The 15983-nt window shown below is 40.2% G+C and overlaps 2 protein-coding genes across 7 annotated transcripts in view; one reads left to right on the top strand and one right to left on the bottom strand.

The window, feature by feature from the left end:
* EBF2 (EBF transcription factor 2) overlaps positions 1 to 9235 on the top strand; it is a 138969-nt gene extending 129734 nt beyond the window's left edge. For 2 of the 5 annotated variants that reach the window (XM_085242753.1, XM_085242757.1), the window contains exon 16: positions 8335 to 9235. In XM_085242753.1, coding sequence (XP_085098879.1) covers positions 8335 to 8366 — 32 coding nt within the window. In that variant the 3' untranslated portion in view covers positions 8367 to 9235. Of the gene's footprint in view, positions 1 to 1807 lie in introns of all 5 variants that reach the window. The other 3 variants (XM_085242754.1, XM_085242755.1, XM_085242758.1) reach the window with 3 other exon arrangements.
* CDCA2 (cell division cycle associated 2) overlaps positions 5847 to 15983 on the bottom strand; it is an 89561-nt gene continuing 79424 nt past the window's right edge. Inside the window, exons 16-21 of one of the 2 annotated variants that reach the window (XR_014887947.1) lie at positions 15481 to 15608; positions 10786 to 10903; positions 7456 to 7530; positions 6907 to 7002; positions 6725 to 6786; positions 5847 to 5982 (exon numbers count right to left, since the gene is read on the bottom strand). The gene's annotated coding sequence lies outside the window, so the exon portion shown is untranslated. The remainder of the gene's footprint in view (positions 5983 to 6724; positions 6787 to 6906; positions 7003 to 7455; positions 7531 to 10785; positions 10904 to 15480; positions 15609 to 15983) is intronic. The other variant, XR_014887948.1, reaches the window with a different exon arrangement.

A 15983-nucleotide genomic window follows, 5' to 3' on the forward strand; every position in this document is an offset into this window, starting at 1 on the left:
TTTTTAAAGGTGATCTGCAAAACAAATGTGAGTATTAAGATAAGAATGGAAACCTGTATTAAATTCTTTGCTTTAACAGGCTGTGGGAGGGGGGGGGGGTTGTGCAGCACATAAATACACTCCAAGTCTCCATAAAAGAAAGCTTTTATAGGGCCTTAGAAGTCATCTGGCTCCTTCAGACTTCACTAGAGATATCATAGAAAAAAAACAAATCTGGGAACTCAGCCATGCCAAGAGCCAGTGGTAATTCTAAAAATGAGTCCTACAAACCGCACCTGTTGATTTGGGTGCATTATAAATCCTTAGCTAGGCCACAGGGACCTACATAAGCTGTGATTATTTTATATAATAAGGAAATTTTAGGTGTGTTGAACAAAAATAATTACATTTTTAAAAGCTAGCATGCAGAATTCTGCTATATATGTGAAACAGCTTCTTCCCATGCTGCAATTACCTGAAACTTTGTGCCTCTTTAAGATCATCTCCTCCCCATTAATGAAACACATTGCCCCATCCATGTAAATGCACAGGCACCATGTTGACAAGGAACACAATTTCTTTCCCACTCTGTTTAAAGGAGAAGGGCAGGAGTATTTGAAGCAATTTTTGTGTACAGATTTGTACATAAAGAAAGCTTTGTTGACCCAACAGCTGGGGCTATTTATCTAAGCTGTTTACAGGCAAATTTATCTTTGTGTCAGGTATGATCATGGACTCTGAAGAGTTATCATCACTACCTGGTCTGCAGTTACCTTTGTTTTTTTTTGAGTTCTATCAGCTAATAGTGGAACGTATTGATTTCACTGTATATATAAAAGCAAACAAAACCCATGGTGAGATTTTAGCCGTTTTGGGGAACTGTTCCAAGGCCACGTGATTGTAAACAGGTTTGAACATCGAACTAGGAAGGCCTGTCAAGCTCAGGAGTAGTTTGGTTCTTTAGCTTGAAGCAGTTGGACATAATCTAAAGAGAAATCACTCAAGGGCAGCTGTGTGTTCAGAGTAGATTTAAATTGGATTTAAATTTAAACTTGTGTACCCACCAGGCTAGAAGGGCTAATTTTAAGAAATTACCAAAGGTAGTGCTAACTGCAGGTCAGTTCAGGGAAAAATCATTTTCAAGACACTTCCTGGGAGAAAGGAAAAGATCAGGTAATAAAAACCACACCGACTATTTATGAACTTTAGTTAATACTGGCCCTCAATTTACTGTGTCTGTCCCATCTGCTTAAGATGCTGCTTAGCAAGAGTTTTTTATTTTTCTTTAACCCCTTTTGTAAACAAGTGAAGTAACAGAGTTCATTTTGTGCTATTAATGCCATTTAATGTTTACAACGTCTTTTATTCAATCTATTAATTGGAAATAAGAGATTCTAGTAATGGAACTTCAATATAACATAAAATCTTACAACTGAAAACCCAGCACTCACATCTTTGCATTTTTCACTGATAGAAGTCCACTGTATCTCCTTCACTGTGGGAAATCTTATACTTCAGCACTGCACTACATAATAACAGTAATAAAGCCACAAGTGACTTCAGCAGATACAGGACCTGCACAGTGAGACTTGTCAGTCAGGCTGCGACAGCAAACCACAGCTCTGACTCGCAGCAAAGACAGCAGTTGATTCACAGACCACTCTGCCCCCGGTTCATTATGTCAGGTTTTCGTAGCTATTTAACTATTTCAGCCAGAGATGGAAAGGTTTTTTTTCCAACTGAACTGCTTAAATTGATGCTGAGGAGCACATAATTTGGAAAGGATCCAGCTACGCACAGCCTGATATCCAAATTAATGTTCCCACAGTGCTGACAGACAGATGTGGCCAGAAAGTCAACAGGAGGGTCCCAAATAGGCTTCCTGAATGGACTTACTGTGCTGCAGTAATGGGACACTGTTAATCTCCATTGCTATGCCATTGCCCTGTAATATATAAGCTAAGAACAGGCACACTGTTAATATATATTTTTTTATTTTATTTTTAACACGGGCATCAGCAAAAGCACAGAACAAGCTGTAAGTATATTCAGGCTCCAACTGAAAGCACATCACGCAGTTGTTTTGACATCACCTCCCAGTTTCCCTACCCATAATACAGCAAAAACATCCTTCCAGCTGGGATTTTTTTAAGCTCTATTGTAACATCTGCAGTGTTGTACTTTGCCTACATCTATTGTCGAAAGGCAAAAAGTTTCCTAGGGATACAACCTCCATCCTACTTATCACATCCTGTTGCAGTGATAGTATCAAAAATACTACCTGGCCCCCAGGGCATGTCACTCTGCTTACAAGCAGCAACAGAAATCTTGAATGCAGCTTCTGTGTACGTTAACTACAGCAGTGTTTAAGCCTGGATAAAAACTAGTCTAAACAGGAGAAGCCTTAGGAGCTTAATCCTCAGATTAGCACTCTCATTATTCCTGGCCATTTAGAGATGCAAAGATGTATTTTTGAGGGACAATCTTGTGCTGGAAATAATAGGACAGCTTGAGGAAAATACATTGTGAATCAAAACTATGAGGTAAGCATGAGATGTGCCTATCTACTGGCTTTCAGCTTTGGGCTGCACAATTCAGCCAAGACCTGTGGAATGCCCTCTGATAACCCCATCCTGTGCCATGTGTTCTTGCTTACCCCTTCCACCTACCATCTGCTATACATTCTTACACTGTTATAGGACATGATAGGTAGAGAACAAGCAGCAATCCATACTGGATGCCACTCAGTTCTATATGTTACCCAAATTGAGAGCAGGTGATCCTGATCAGAACAATTGTATTCTCCATTCATGTCAGATGTCAAGGGAGTTTAAAAAAGGCATTGGGAAGATATAATGTGACGTGATGCAACACGGCATGATTAGTACACAAATGCCTAATCAACTCATTTCAGATGGAGGACAGCTGATGGGGAAAAGTAAGCAAATTGGAAACTGCTGGAACAGCATGGACCGCTGACTGCCTAGATTACCTTTGGCCAGCTCAGCACATCTCAACATAAAAATGCAAGCTCAGTTACAAGGAATAGCAGGCAAGCCCCAGAAGGTCAGGTGTTCCATTAACCATCAGGATCCTAGCCAACCCAAAAAGTATTGAAGTCTGATACCCATAGGAACAGTCCCAATTTAGCAAAAGGGACATCTGTGCTATTTCCCAAGGAAATAGAGGTATTTGAGTTGAAGACCGTAATTATTCATATCTTGTCTTGACAAAGTCAGAGGTGCTAACACGAGGGATTCTTGCATTGAACATTTGCACAAACGGGTAATGAGAGAAAAGTTGCTCAGAAGTTTGTAGAGGGTGGGATTCAGATGGAACGACTGGCTCACATTTACAGAGCACTGTTCCTGACTGCTACCAGTGCAGTGCCTGACCTGCCTGCTGGAATCTTAGCTCCAGTCAGCACTTACAACACAGCTCTTCAAACCAACTCTTAGCAGCCATAACCGGGTGAAAATAAAAGTGGGCATTTCCTTGCTAGGAACCTTCAGTGATATGCTGCTGAATCAGAGTGATTCCAGAGCCTAGACAGTGCTTTAAGTACCTTTCAGACCGTAAATGATATATTCATGATGTCAACATATAAGAAACCTATATATATGTCATTTAATTAAATTTGATATATAAGGATAAAGTACATTTTTCTCTGCAGCTTATTAGCAGAGACGTATGGGACACAAACTGTTTCAAAATAAAGTCAGTCGTAAAAGATATTTCAAATTTCTTGTTAGAAGTCAGCTGAACACAAATCCTATTATTTACTTATCCTTCATTTGATGGGATGTTAATTATAGTAGCTCATTATATGTCACAACTTACTCAAGCTAGACAAGAGCTCCATTTTTAATGGGAGAACATAAAAATCTGCCTTTTACTTATAGAAGGATGGATTCGAGACTCTTATGAGTCACCAAAGAAAGAGATATAATATTGACCTCTACTTTACAGGTAGGAAAACTAGCACTTCCCAGCCCATCTGGAACCATAACTGCAGAGGGGTTTATTACATTCCTGTGCTCTTTAACAATTAAACTAATGCATATCACTTTGCAAACAGATTTTGATTTCTAACACTGTTCCTAACTGTGTTGAACTAAATCAGTGTTCAGGCAGCCTTTTGCACATCTACAACTTAGTACAACACTGAGATCTTTAACCACAACAGTACAACTCCGTGGGTGAGACCAAGTTAACTTCTGTGTCACCTACCTGGCAAAGGCTTTGTCTACATTTTTAGAAACATTTTATGGTTTTAAAATATGACTTAACCTGCTTATCATCTAAAAGAGACAAAACCATGACTTCATTGATAATATTTTACCTGCTTGTGGTTAGCACATCACAAATGGGAGAATGAAAATCTTCCATCCAGGTACAGGCAAATTTTTGCCCCCAGAATGACATCAATTTCCTATGGAGGAAAATATAAAAATAAATTATTCAGGAAAAACAAGTATTTAGTGACTTTTTAGTGTCTTTGTTGGAACTATCCTCACGGGTCCTTCACAAAAACTGCAGTTTAGTTTGCTTATATTCTAGAATGAAGGACAATGGTGCCCTTCATCCAAACTACTGATGTTTAAATGAGTCAGCTATGATTTCTGGAGGAAAACACTCCTTTTTGCTATCCTTCCCAGCCTATTGCTCATTTGTAAAACAGTGCATTGTTTTACAAATAGCTCCCCAGTCTTAATATTAAAAGTGAAACTATGCATTTTCTAGTGGTAGCCATGATGGGAAGCAAAGATAGCAATAGGGTAAAGCTTGCACCTACCAGCTGCATCTGGTACCAACAGCTTGGTGGCCTTTGCAATTACAAACCTACCTCTCTGTGTGCAGGACACCTCATGCATAGAGGTATTTCTGACGTTGCAGGATAGCAGCCTTCATTTAAGATGCTCAAAATTGCACCACCACAGACTTTGTTCACCTCTGTGAAGAGCCGTAGAAATGTAAGATTGCAGTTCACTGAAAACAGTGGCAAAAGAGGAAAACAAAGAGTCATACAACCAAAGGACAGAGCAAGACACAGTGGCTGAAAACGCTCGACACCCTTCTTTAGAAAGTGGAGTTTGTAAAACAGGTCATAATTTAGCCACCAAAGCACCTGTGCTATCTGAAGAATGCATAAGCAGTGCAGAGCCCATCCCCAGTTCTTACCAAATGGTTGTGTGAACTGCAGAGTTCTTTCCACTGCAGAGCAAGATGGCATTTTCAGGAGCCACTCGTGTACACTAGGCTTATGATCATTATTAATTACACCCATTAAAGGTGCCTATCACCATAGCATCTGGGTACTATCCATGTTTGATTATTTATTTATAAAAAAATTCTCCAACCTTGTGACAATTTTAATCAAGTGTTTCAGTTGATAATTGCAAGCTGTCAAGGTTAATACAATAAGGCTCATCTCTAATTCTTTTTCCATTTCCCTCCAAGAAAAAAAAAAAAAAAAAACCCACCCTCTGGGATAATGACTGTGGTTTCTATATTCCCAACTCATCAGGGAGTGTCCTGCATTGAACCACCTTTATTGAAAAGTTACATCGATTCAATATATAGTAATACAGGCAAAAATAATTACAGCTTTGCTAGCAGTGTAAGACCTTAATCCAAACCTCACAAACATTCAATAAAAAGCGATACAGGCTGGGAATAGGCTTTTGACAGTGCAGCCCCAAAGGGGAGTGGAGGTGGGGTGGAAATGGACAGAAAAGGGTAGGCAGAAAGAGAGAACCACAGAGCAAAGGCATTTATGTGAGCTGGGGAAGAACAGGTGAGAATCCCAGCCAACAGTTCTCAACCTACTTGTTTTTTGTTGCAGAAAGAGGTGAAGCTGCAACTTTCAGATGAAACACCAGGGCAGCAATAAAGCTCGTTGCCTGTCCTTATTATCTTACAGTTCCACCTCGATTTCTCCACGGGCAGATTCCATCCTAACAGCTTCCAAGGGCTATCTCACCACTCCAGAGCATTTACAGCCTGCAATGACAAACCAAACTTTTTGAGGGGGGCAAAAGGAGAGGATAGAAAGACTTCCTCAGGGGAAAAGGTGGCAAAAGAGGGATCAGAGCCCCAGAAGTAATAACACAGTGGGTTGCAGATGGCAGTTTTGTTGTTGCTGGCAGCAGTCTGAGTCCAGGACTGCTGGATCTAAACGTCACCTCTTTAATTACGCCGTGAAAATGTGCTCTTCCCTCACTGTAAGGGGCTTTACAAAATGCTGCCTCTGCAAGCATTCCTAAAATATTGTTGAAGACTCCTGGAAGAAACTCAGACTTGATCCTTGTTTTGATCTGCTGGAAATTTAACTTGATTAAAAGAACGACAATAACGTTGGTAAGAGTATCAGAAGTGGCTCTTATGCCAGTGTGATCTCTCCCACTTAGGAACAGAGTTTAAACTACACTGATAGCAGACTCTGCATGTCTCAAATTAAGCCATGTTAGCTGTAACAGGGACTGCTGCTTCTCTGCAGAGTCATCCAAACAGCCGCGTGCAGAGCGGAGAGGAGACTGGATGTATGGACCGACCAGGCACAGTCTGTGCAAGCGCTGCTTTCTTTGCTTCAGGCAAAAGACCCAGCCAGGATACTTCAGACAAACAACTTAAATTCTTTGAGCTAACTTGGATGATTTTGCCCGAAGCAGATTAGGAAGTGCTCGCACAGATTGCTTCACTGGGAAACCTGTGGATGGCGGTGAGCAGCCGAGGGAGTGCGTACCTCTTCCACCAGCTCTGCAGAATCCAGACAAGGGCATCAACCCAAGGCTTAAATCCAGTTTTCTAGAGGGGAGAAAGGCAGGTCAGTGGTTAACTCTTCAGTGTCCCAGCCCTCCAGGAAATTAAGGTCATTTTTCAGTTTGGGGGAGTGAGGAAGAGGAGAGGAGCAGCCCCTCATCTGACCAGAAAACCTCTCTTCTTCAGATGCACTCTCTTCCCCCTTGACCTTCAGTAGGCATGCAAATGTTTACCTTCCTCATTTAGGGTTATATCAATTGCCTGTTTGAAAAAAATTTCCATTTGAAAAAACACCAACAAATTTGTACGCCATTAAGAACAGCAGATATTTGCGTCAAGATTGTTCAGTTTCACTTTCTTTTTCAGCTGTCAAGATTGGCAGGAAATTTTAGCCCTAGTCACTTGGAAAATATGAAAATATTTGTTTTCCTATTGTATTAAATCACAGACCATGTCCACAGTTGTTTAAAATCAACAGAGCTCCAATAAAAGAGTCATGTTAGCTGAGGATCTTGCCCTGAGCATTTTTTTTTAAACACTGTGAACATAAGGGTGAAATTAATTCTCGGAGGACAGGGCTTTAAACACATGAATAATCCCACAAATTTCAATGAACGTAAATCTTCACAGGATTAGGACCTTGCACTACACTGAGGCCCCTTTGAAAATATGACTCACTCATTTGTTATATAAATACATATAAACTTAACTTACCCCTCAAAACCTTTGGGAACAGCACCAGTTCCAGGCAGCTTCAAATGTTGCTGTTGTCAGTTATGAAGAATATAACTGCAATTAAAGGCAGTGAGAGTGACTAATAAATAATTTACATAAGCCCGGTGTTCTGGGAATGTGCCAGGTAAGACTACAGTGATTCAGACATATGGGGTAAACCAAGCGAGAAAGAGAGGCTGGTCCATTATTTCCACTGAAACTAAATTAGTAAACCTCAGCTCTGGTCATTCTCCAATGAATCAGCACTCACAGTTCCATGGCGAGGTCCCATAAGTGGTTCCTGGGTAAATTCCCATTTGCTTTCACATTATCCTTCCTCACTCACACCATAACCTTTTCTTGCAAGCAAATTAGCAGGTTGAATGAGAAACAAGGACCCCACTTGGTCCTGACAGTTCAAGAATGATTTTGAGTGCTCAACTTGAGAAAGCATGAGAAATCTGCTAGGAACTGTCCCAAAAAATTCAGTGTCCATTTCCAAGAAGTCTTAGGACACGTGCACCAAAAAATTATTAGGCATTTCTGAAAGTTCACATACTAAGGCTTCAGTTAATCCATTCTCTCCTTTATTGACTTAAAAGCCACCATGGGCCTGGCCTTGTGGAACCTACAGTGAAGTTGCACATTGTCCAATTTCTGTGGCTGCTGTCAGGCTTGCACTGTTGGTTCTTCTCACTAAAGCACAAATCAAGCATAAAAACGTTCAGAGACATTGAAGGTCTTTTAATATCATCATTTAACCTGCAAATAGATGCACTGCTGCAATGTGTGACTGCACACAGAAGGGTGAAGGGCTCAAATAAACTTTGTTCCATAAAAATATGCCAGCATTTCATCTTTGTCAATTTTCTTTTTCAGCCATGACTGGTCTTGTCGTTCCCCCGATGTAAGGAAGAGGCAGCTTTGCTCCTCTCCCTCTTCCCTTTTTTCCTCTTTTTTTTCATTTTTCTTTTACAGCACAAAACTACTTATTGTGATGGACCACTAAAAAGAAAAAAAAAAAATAGCACTACAAGCTCTTTTTGGGGGGAAAGCCAGGCCCAGGAAATAAAAGGAACATTTTTTATGGATTGGACAAGATAGAAGGCTGCATCTTTTACCTGTTTGATATTTCTGACACAACCACGTCAACTCCTAGAACACTGCGAACGAGAATCAGCCAAGAGCCAGAGGACAAACAACAGTTGGCAGAATGGGATCAGAAATGCAAAGTCTTTCTTGAAAGACGCGAAACCTTCCTAAGATTTGTAAAATATTAAAAGGAAAAAGAAATTGGCAAAAATGATTCAAGCTTGATATTTTGGATACAATTTGTTTTACTTTGTAGGGGAAAAAAGTTGAAGTTTCTATTTTATATGGAGCCTTTCAGATATCAATTTAGTTTATGCAGAAAAAAAAAAAAAAAATCAACAAAACAGGGTACCAGCATGAAAGAATTTCTAGGACAAACTGACACGAGTGATGGAACTTTGGTGTATGTGTGTATTTGCTTATAGTTTAACCTCTTTAAAAATGTAAGATGTTTTACAATTATTTAAATAAATAAACTTGTAACTTATTGTATGTAGAGGTAGAAATTAAACCTTTTTTGGATTTTTTCCTCCAGTTGTACAATGAAGAAAAATGATGCAAAAATGTAGTGACAAGTTCAAGATATATTATTACTGCTGCGGTCGCTCCTCACTTCTTCCCTCTTAGTGAATTCATGTGCAAGGATATCATAGGATTCTTTCTAATCAATTAACAAAATCGTCAGAAACTGATATACACGTGATGATATACAGAACACAGATTCATGTATAAATTTTCATCCTCCTCATCTTCCCCCCCACTTCCTGTGTTTTGTTTCAATTAAGATATTCAGGTACTAAGATGAACTGGTAAGTTTCAAAGACCCTATTGGCAGATGAGTGGCACACGTAGGGATTTGAACCATTTGGAGTTTTCATGAGGTACTGAGTTTACTTTATACACTCAGTGTATGAACTGGGGAGAGAAAGAGTTCTCTCAAACATTGTTCTTCTGTGCAGTTGGAACACCTTTCATTCAGTTATACTTCATGTTAAGGGCGCATTTATAAAGGGAAAATATGTTTTTGAATAACTTATGCACTTTTATCTTGAGTCATTACAAGCGGTAAGTATTTTCCTTTTATATACTAAAGTTTGTAGAAGTATTCAGTGTGATTTTTTTCTGCATTTTGGCCTAAAACTGACATTTAGTTCTCCTTTGCTTATCCCTTCCTGAAGTTGGAAGGTGAGAATGCAAGGAAAGCAATCACAACTTATCTGATAAAGCAGAGACCACTAAAAAGAAATTGATTTTGTTGGAAAGCCATTTTTTGAGGAAAATAAAAGTCAGCTACACTATTTACTCCCTACTAAAACACCATTCAAGCTGCATGAATAGTTGTTCCTATGATAGCATCTTTCTGTTGATAAATAAATCCTTATTATATGGTCCCTAGAATTACTTGTCCAATGCCCAGTATTTTTACCAATATGTTAAATAGTATTTTTGTGATTCAACAATTTATGGTAGAAGATGTTCTCCATCTTGAGTCCATCCTGAACTGGATGGCTGGGACAGCAATGGCTGAGGCCATTTGGAGCAAATTTGGATTAGTAATAGATTAGAAGGTCTCTGTGGTTCAAAGCCAGCTGCAACGATTAGTGACTAAGGCTCGGTGTTGTGTGGTATGACTGTTATAGGCTCCCACCTTACAGACAGGGTTTTGGCATAGGACTGCATTCTGCAAACGTGTAAAATCATTCCTGTAAACAGCCTGGTGGAGGGAAGCTGACTTCTTGTGACTGCACTTCTGGTTCAAACTGCTAAAAAATGGGGCCTCCTCAAAGCTTAATTTGGTGAAGCATACAGGTCACCTTCTGAGAAATGTATTTAGTATACAGACATGTTTACAGGATGTGTTTCTAAACCAGAATGCAGCACAGCAGGGAAGCCAGTGGACTGCAAAGACAACGGAACTGAGCTATTCCTGTGTTCCTAATGGTGATCCACATATTGGGAAGCAGCTCTGTGCTGCTCCTGACTGCTCTGATATTTCAGGAGGGAATTTGTTAGGTGTCTTCTCATGTCATGTTTTAGAAAGGGAAGAGAGAGGGTACTGTCTTCTAAAACTCATGGCCCAATTTATCAGAAAAAGTAGCAATTTAAAGCAGCTTTAAAAAGAAATTTGCTGGGAATAATGTGCTTTTAAGAAGCACAGATACAGTTAGTCAGAGTCTTACAGCCAGGATACTAAAAAAAAGTGTCTCATTCCAGAAAAGATGAAACAAAATCACTCACCGTTAATCGTGGTTGCAAGTTCATTGACACTGCAGGTTCTGTGCATGTCCTTCGTGCCATCAAGGAAGGAGCAACCACTGGAGGTCAGCAACACAACCAGCACTGAAGCCAAGAACTCCTGAAATACAAAAGAATGAGTCTTACCAGACTTGTTTCCAGTAGACCATCTCCGTTCACCCCACTCTGATGTAGTAAAAAATTTTCAAGCAGCTCCAGTGCATAGAAGTATTGCATTTTTCCACCAGTCTCCCTCTCTCTTCAGGCTACTTTCTAATTTTATCCTAATTATACTCAAAATTCCATGCGCAGGAAACACTCCAGATACAAACTTCTAGAACACAGGCTGAAATGCAGCACCTTGCTTCCTTGATCCCTCACATGTTTAACAAACACGTTCCCTTCACATCTCAGTCACTTTCATTAGCTCCGTCAGTCCCACAACTGGGGGAGCTGTGAAAATGAAAAAGAAAACCTCCCCAGGAAGGTACCTCCAGTGCTCTTCATGGGACAAGAACCAAGTCTGGCTGCCTGAGATATAATTTGTTGGGGTTTGATATGAGCCAAAAGAATGAAAGAAGTCAACATAGGAGTGATTTAGAACACAAATTTTGCTCTCGTGTGTAAATCCTTGTATTGAAATGAGCGTAGAAGTTACCAGTAGCTTTACAAAGAGAAACGATGTGTAAATAAATACAATCAAAAAATCCTTGAACGTGAATGGAGGACATTGGCAGTAGAAAAACACCCAGCAAAAAGGAAAAGGCAATGTAAAAAAAGATATATATGTAAGGATTTTTTCCAATGTAAGAAGCAAATCTGTCCTCTTTTAGTTATCGCTGTTTAATATTCCCATATGACTTTCCTTTTTGCCACTAGAAAGATGAAAGTGTTGCAATAGGTAATTACAGATCCTATCATAACTTTGAAAGAGTACATTTTATTTCATTATTTATCTTGGTATAGCATCTTACTCTCCCTATTTCTTTGCACACTTCCAATATGCATGGTTTTTTAAAGACCGTTTTCTCCCTTCTGTAAATTAAGGCCTCACTTCTCCCTACTGTATAGTTTTGGGGTTTGTTTGGGGTTGGCTGGTTGAGTTTTTTGGTTTGGTTTTGTTTGTTTTTTGCTTTGTCAGTTACACTCAGTATGAAGTTGCTATGCACAGAGCTTTTGTAAAGATAGCATTTTTTTTGTTTTGTTTACTGTTTTTAATGGTCCTACTTATGGAAGAATATCTTGTTTGTAAAATGAATATGTCTACTTCCGTTTTAAACTTTAAATTATCCTAACAAAAAAAATAAAATTTTTGTACTGTAAACAAGGGGGGGGAATTATCTTAATTTCAGAGTATCCAGTCTGCTTTATTCTTCGTCTTTGTCATCTTCGTGAGTCACTCAAGGCTCTGTTATGGCAATAACTCTTTAAAAATAAGGATTTTGTGCTGTGCAGCAGTTTTTCAGATCAAGCCTTCATGCTGGTCTGTAGGATGCCCATCCACAATTGGGAGAGACAGCTGTAGGTTATAGTATTCACAGAATAAGGCAGTAATGGTTTCATCTGACCTCTCCCTTTACCACACCTGGCTGCCGAATCCCAGCTGAAGCACGTGTAAAACAGGGAATTTGTGTTCCCTTTCTATGAATGCTGGTCAGAAAGGCAAAATGGCTTTATTTTATCAGGGGAAAATAAAATGCCAAAAAACTGGACTGCTGAGAAGTACCTTGGGAAATGATAGCCAACTGCCAAAGCCAGGAATATTTAGTTTTCTTCTGTGAAATCACAGGAAAGAATAAAGATTTGGTTCAATGACAAAAGCCCCTTTTACTGACCTTTTTTTGCCTAACAAGTGACAGAATACGTGTCAGTCTTTAAACTACTGCAGATGCCCATGAAAGGAACTGAAATTGTAAGGCACTATCGACTAAATGCAGAGAAGAAAACAGGTTTTTTTTGGTCATCTGCTTCAATTAGTCATACGGGGATAAAAGCAATTAGTAGATGACCTTCTTCCCGGCAGTGATGCCAAAGTTGCCCACTGCTGTACTGCAACACCCTTCAACAGAGCCCATTCTACTTAAGACCTGATTCAGCTTTTTTTCCTCCCTGTGAACTCCCAGCAGTGCACTCAGTGACGACTGCAGCCATAAAACAAACAGCTCCTTTGAAAGAGCCTTGGTCTGTACCAACGACCTACTTTTGTATTCAGGCAAGGAAGTTTATTATGCAGATGGAAGCCTGGAGATCTCCTGTGCTCTGCCGATCTGTTGCCTCCCGATGCTGTATAATACAGTGTACTGCATTGTCTTGCCTGGGATGGGTTATTGCTGTCACTTTGGAGCTGTCCTGTAGTCTGAGCAGATTTCCTGTGAGCAGTTTCCTAATAAAACACTACATGGGGGAAGGAGATGCATGAAGAACCCCAGCAAAAGAGTGTCAGAAAAGATACTAGCTACTAAACTCAAAAAGCATATGCACAGCTCCCCCCAACCCCAAGTAACCTAGATGGCATCATCAAAGAATATCTGTGCTTAAAGAGAATCCCTGTTAAACACAAACAAACCCAACGTCAAGGATCATCACGATGAACATATGTAAATACCAATATCTTGCCTGATTTGTTCATCTTTCCTTTGTAAGATTGCTCTGGAAAGAGTTTAATGATGTTTGCCACATTAAAAAGGCCATTTTGAAAGGCAAGTCATATGAACAGCCTTTAGCTTGTACAGCATCAGGAACACCAAAGGAATTTTTCTCCTAATATTGGTGACAAAGCAAAGCTCTCCCATCAGCTGCCACTGAAGGTACAGCAAGATTTGCACGTGAGCAGCTGGTTGTAGCCACCCTGTAGGTGCTCTGGTTAAGAAAAGCCCTGCAGATAACCAACCCCACTCCCACCCTTGTTTTTCCTTCACAGGTTTTTTCTGGAGGGTTGTTTTGTCAGAACTTGAATTTCACTTTAATAAATGGGGAAACAAAAGCCACTCCTTCAACCACTTACTGAGGGCAGCTAGGGAATTGCCAGACCAGTTAAAATATTTATCTCAGTGACAACACACAGCTGTTGAGGTGCAAAGATCTGAAGCTTTAATCGCACCAGGTTAGTTAAGGAGGAATGTCTCATTAACTCCACTTGCAGCACTGGATTAAACAGACAGCTGGCGGCCATAGCAGAGGTGCAGACAGAGCACCGTGGCAGAGAAACGCTCAGCAAACATTGGTGTAGATGGGGGGAAGTGGGAAACCCAACACTTCCCCATCCCAAAATGGAAGGCACCCAAACACCATCCAGTGGAGGATAGATAAGGAGATAAGGGGAAATCATATCTGCTGCCCCGCTTCCCTTGGGGCTGTGCTAAGGTACCTCTTGTTTACAACAATCACAGAAAAAGACATGGTGACAAAACACAAGCCTGGCCATTGCCAGCTCCTTCTCCTGTGATAGTAGATGGATGCAGAATGCTATTTTTATTATTGGGTGAGTTCTACAGCATGCCTGCTTGGGGAAACTCATCCCACTTCATTCTTGTCCGTAGCCTTAAGCTCAATCCCACATAGCTGTCAATACTCAGTTTTGAATAAAAGTTGGTAGGTCAGTCTGTGATGAGAAAGTGAAATCCTGACACCATTAAAATTAGTGGGAGCTTCAAAGCTACCATACTAAACCTGGATCAAAGCTTTAATGTGATGCTGGTCTGAAATGGGGATTTTTCTTCCCTGGAAAAACACATTTTGGTCCAATAAGATCACATCTTTGGCTGCAGGTTAAACAATGTCACAACATTTTCCTCCTATTGAGATGAAACAAGTCTGCCCTTTCTTCAGTACTGAGGTGAGAAAAAAAAATATCCAGCAGACTTCAACTACAGCGTGCTGACCACAAAACAGACCAGAGGAAGTAAGTAATTACCTTTCACACTTCAGGAAAGAGTTGTTCTTAGCCACAGCCACCACCCCGCATTTAGGTCCTGTGATAAAGGACTTCCTATTGAACAGCAGTTCATGAAGTAGGTTTCTACACACGGCATGGTGTGTAGAATGCAGCTGACTGCATGCCTTTTGTCTGTTTTGTAATTGCCAACCTTCCATAGTACTTGAGGAATGGCAAAACGAGAGAGAAGAACTGGGGAACAAATAGCCAGCATCAGCCAGCAACTCTCTGTAGGTAATAATACCACCTGGCTCTGTTCACAAGCTGAAAACTTGACAAAATGTGGGCCAGATCCTCAGCTATCACAAACCTGACCAAGTGAAGTACCACCAATTTGTGCCATCGATAGATCTGCCCATAAAATTGCTTTCCCCTCTGGCCTGCAAACCAGAAGCACAGCTACAAAACAAAAGAAAAATAAATACAAGCATTGGGTTTCTCTCCCATTCCTGTTTGTTCTAGCACAGCAACCCAGTGTGAATACGTCACCTTCATTGCTTACAAGACAATGGCATATGAGGGGTTGAGAATCCATGCCCACCATGGAGGGCAATATATAAACAAGTAATGAAGCCAATTCCTGACCCAGGGACGTTACAATCATTTTTCATGCTGACAACACAGTTATCAGGAGATGGAAAGCACAGGGAGGTGGGACAGGAAGAAGAAATAACTGAAATGTGTCTTTCCTTACATTATTTCCATACATAAGTACTTCTTATTTGAATTAAGGTTCTTTGCAGCAATTTGACTTAAATACTTACCGTCATATTCTATAATAATGGTGTGTTGTCCATTCTCATGCCTACGGCTACTCTGATTTTGAAGGTCTTTTGTAAATCTCCAACTTCTGGAGGCAGAGGAACGTCGGCTTCTTAAGTAACTCCCTGGTCTGCTAATTTAAAGAGGAGGATCCTTAAAAACACTATCAAGCTTTTCAAAAAGGCATCCATGATTAAGATAAATAAATCAGAACTGTACAAAACAATACCATTTTGCAAGATATGATAATTATTTCTAGGATTAGTAGAGCCAACAGTATAAAGAAATATTTCCAGCAGCAAGTAGGCTTTGGAGAATGCTTCATATCAGTGTTGAGGATGTAACTCATCCTGAAGAGAAATTCAAGCACCCTACTTTGCCCATCAGGTTCTAGTGGCCGCAGCAACACATCCAGCCAGACGATGCTTCTGCCAGACTCAGATGTAGGAGTTATCCCAACACTTCACTGAGGCTGTAGGATCTTGATTGAAATTTACCAGCAGGG

The sequence above is a fragment of the Meleagris gallopavo genome, chromosome 24 (genome assembly GCF_905368555.1).
Source record: "Meleagris gallopavo chromosome 24, MGAL_WU_HG_1.1, whole genome shotgun sequence".
Lineage (NCBI taxonomy): Eukaryota > Metazoa > Chordata > Aves > Galliformes > Phasianidae > Meleagris > Meleagris gallopavo.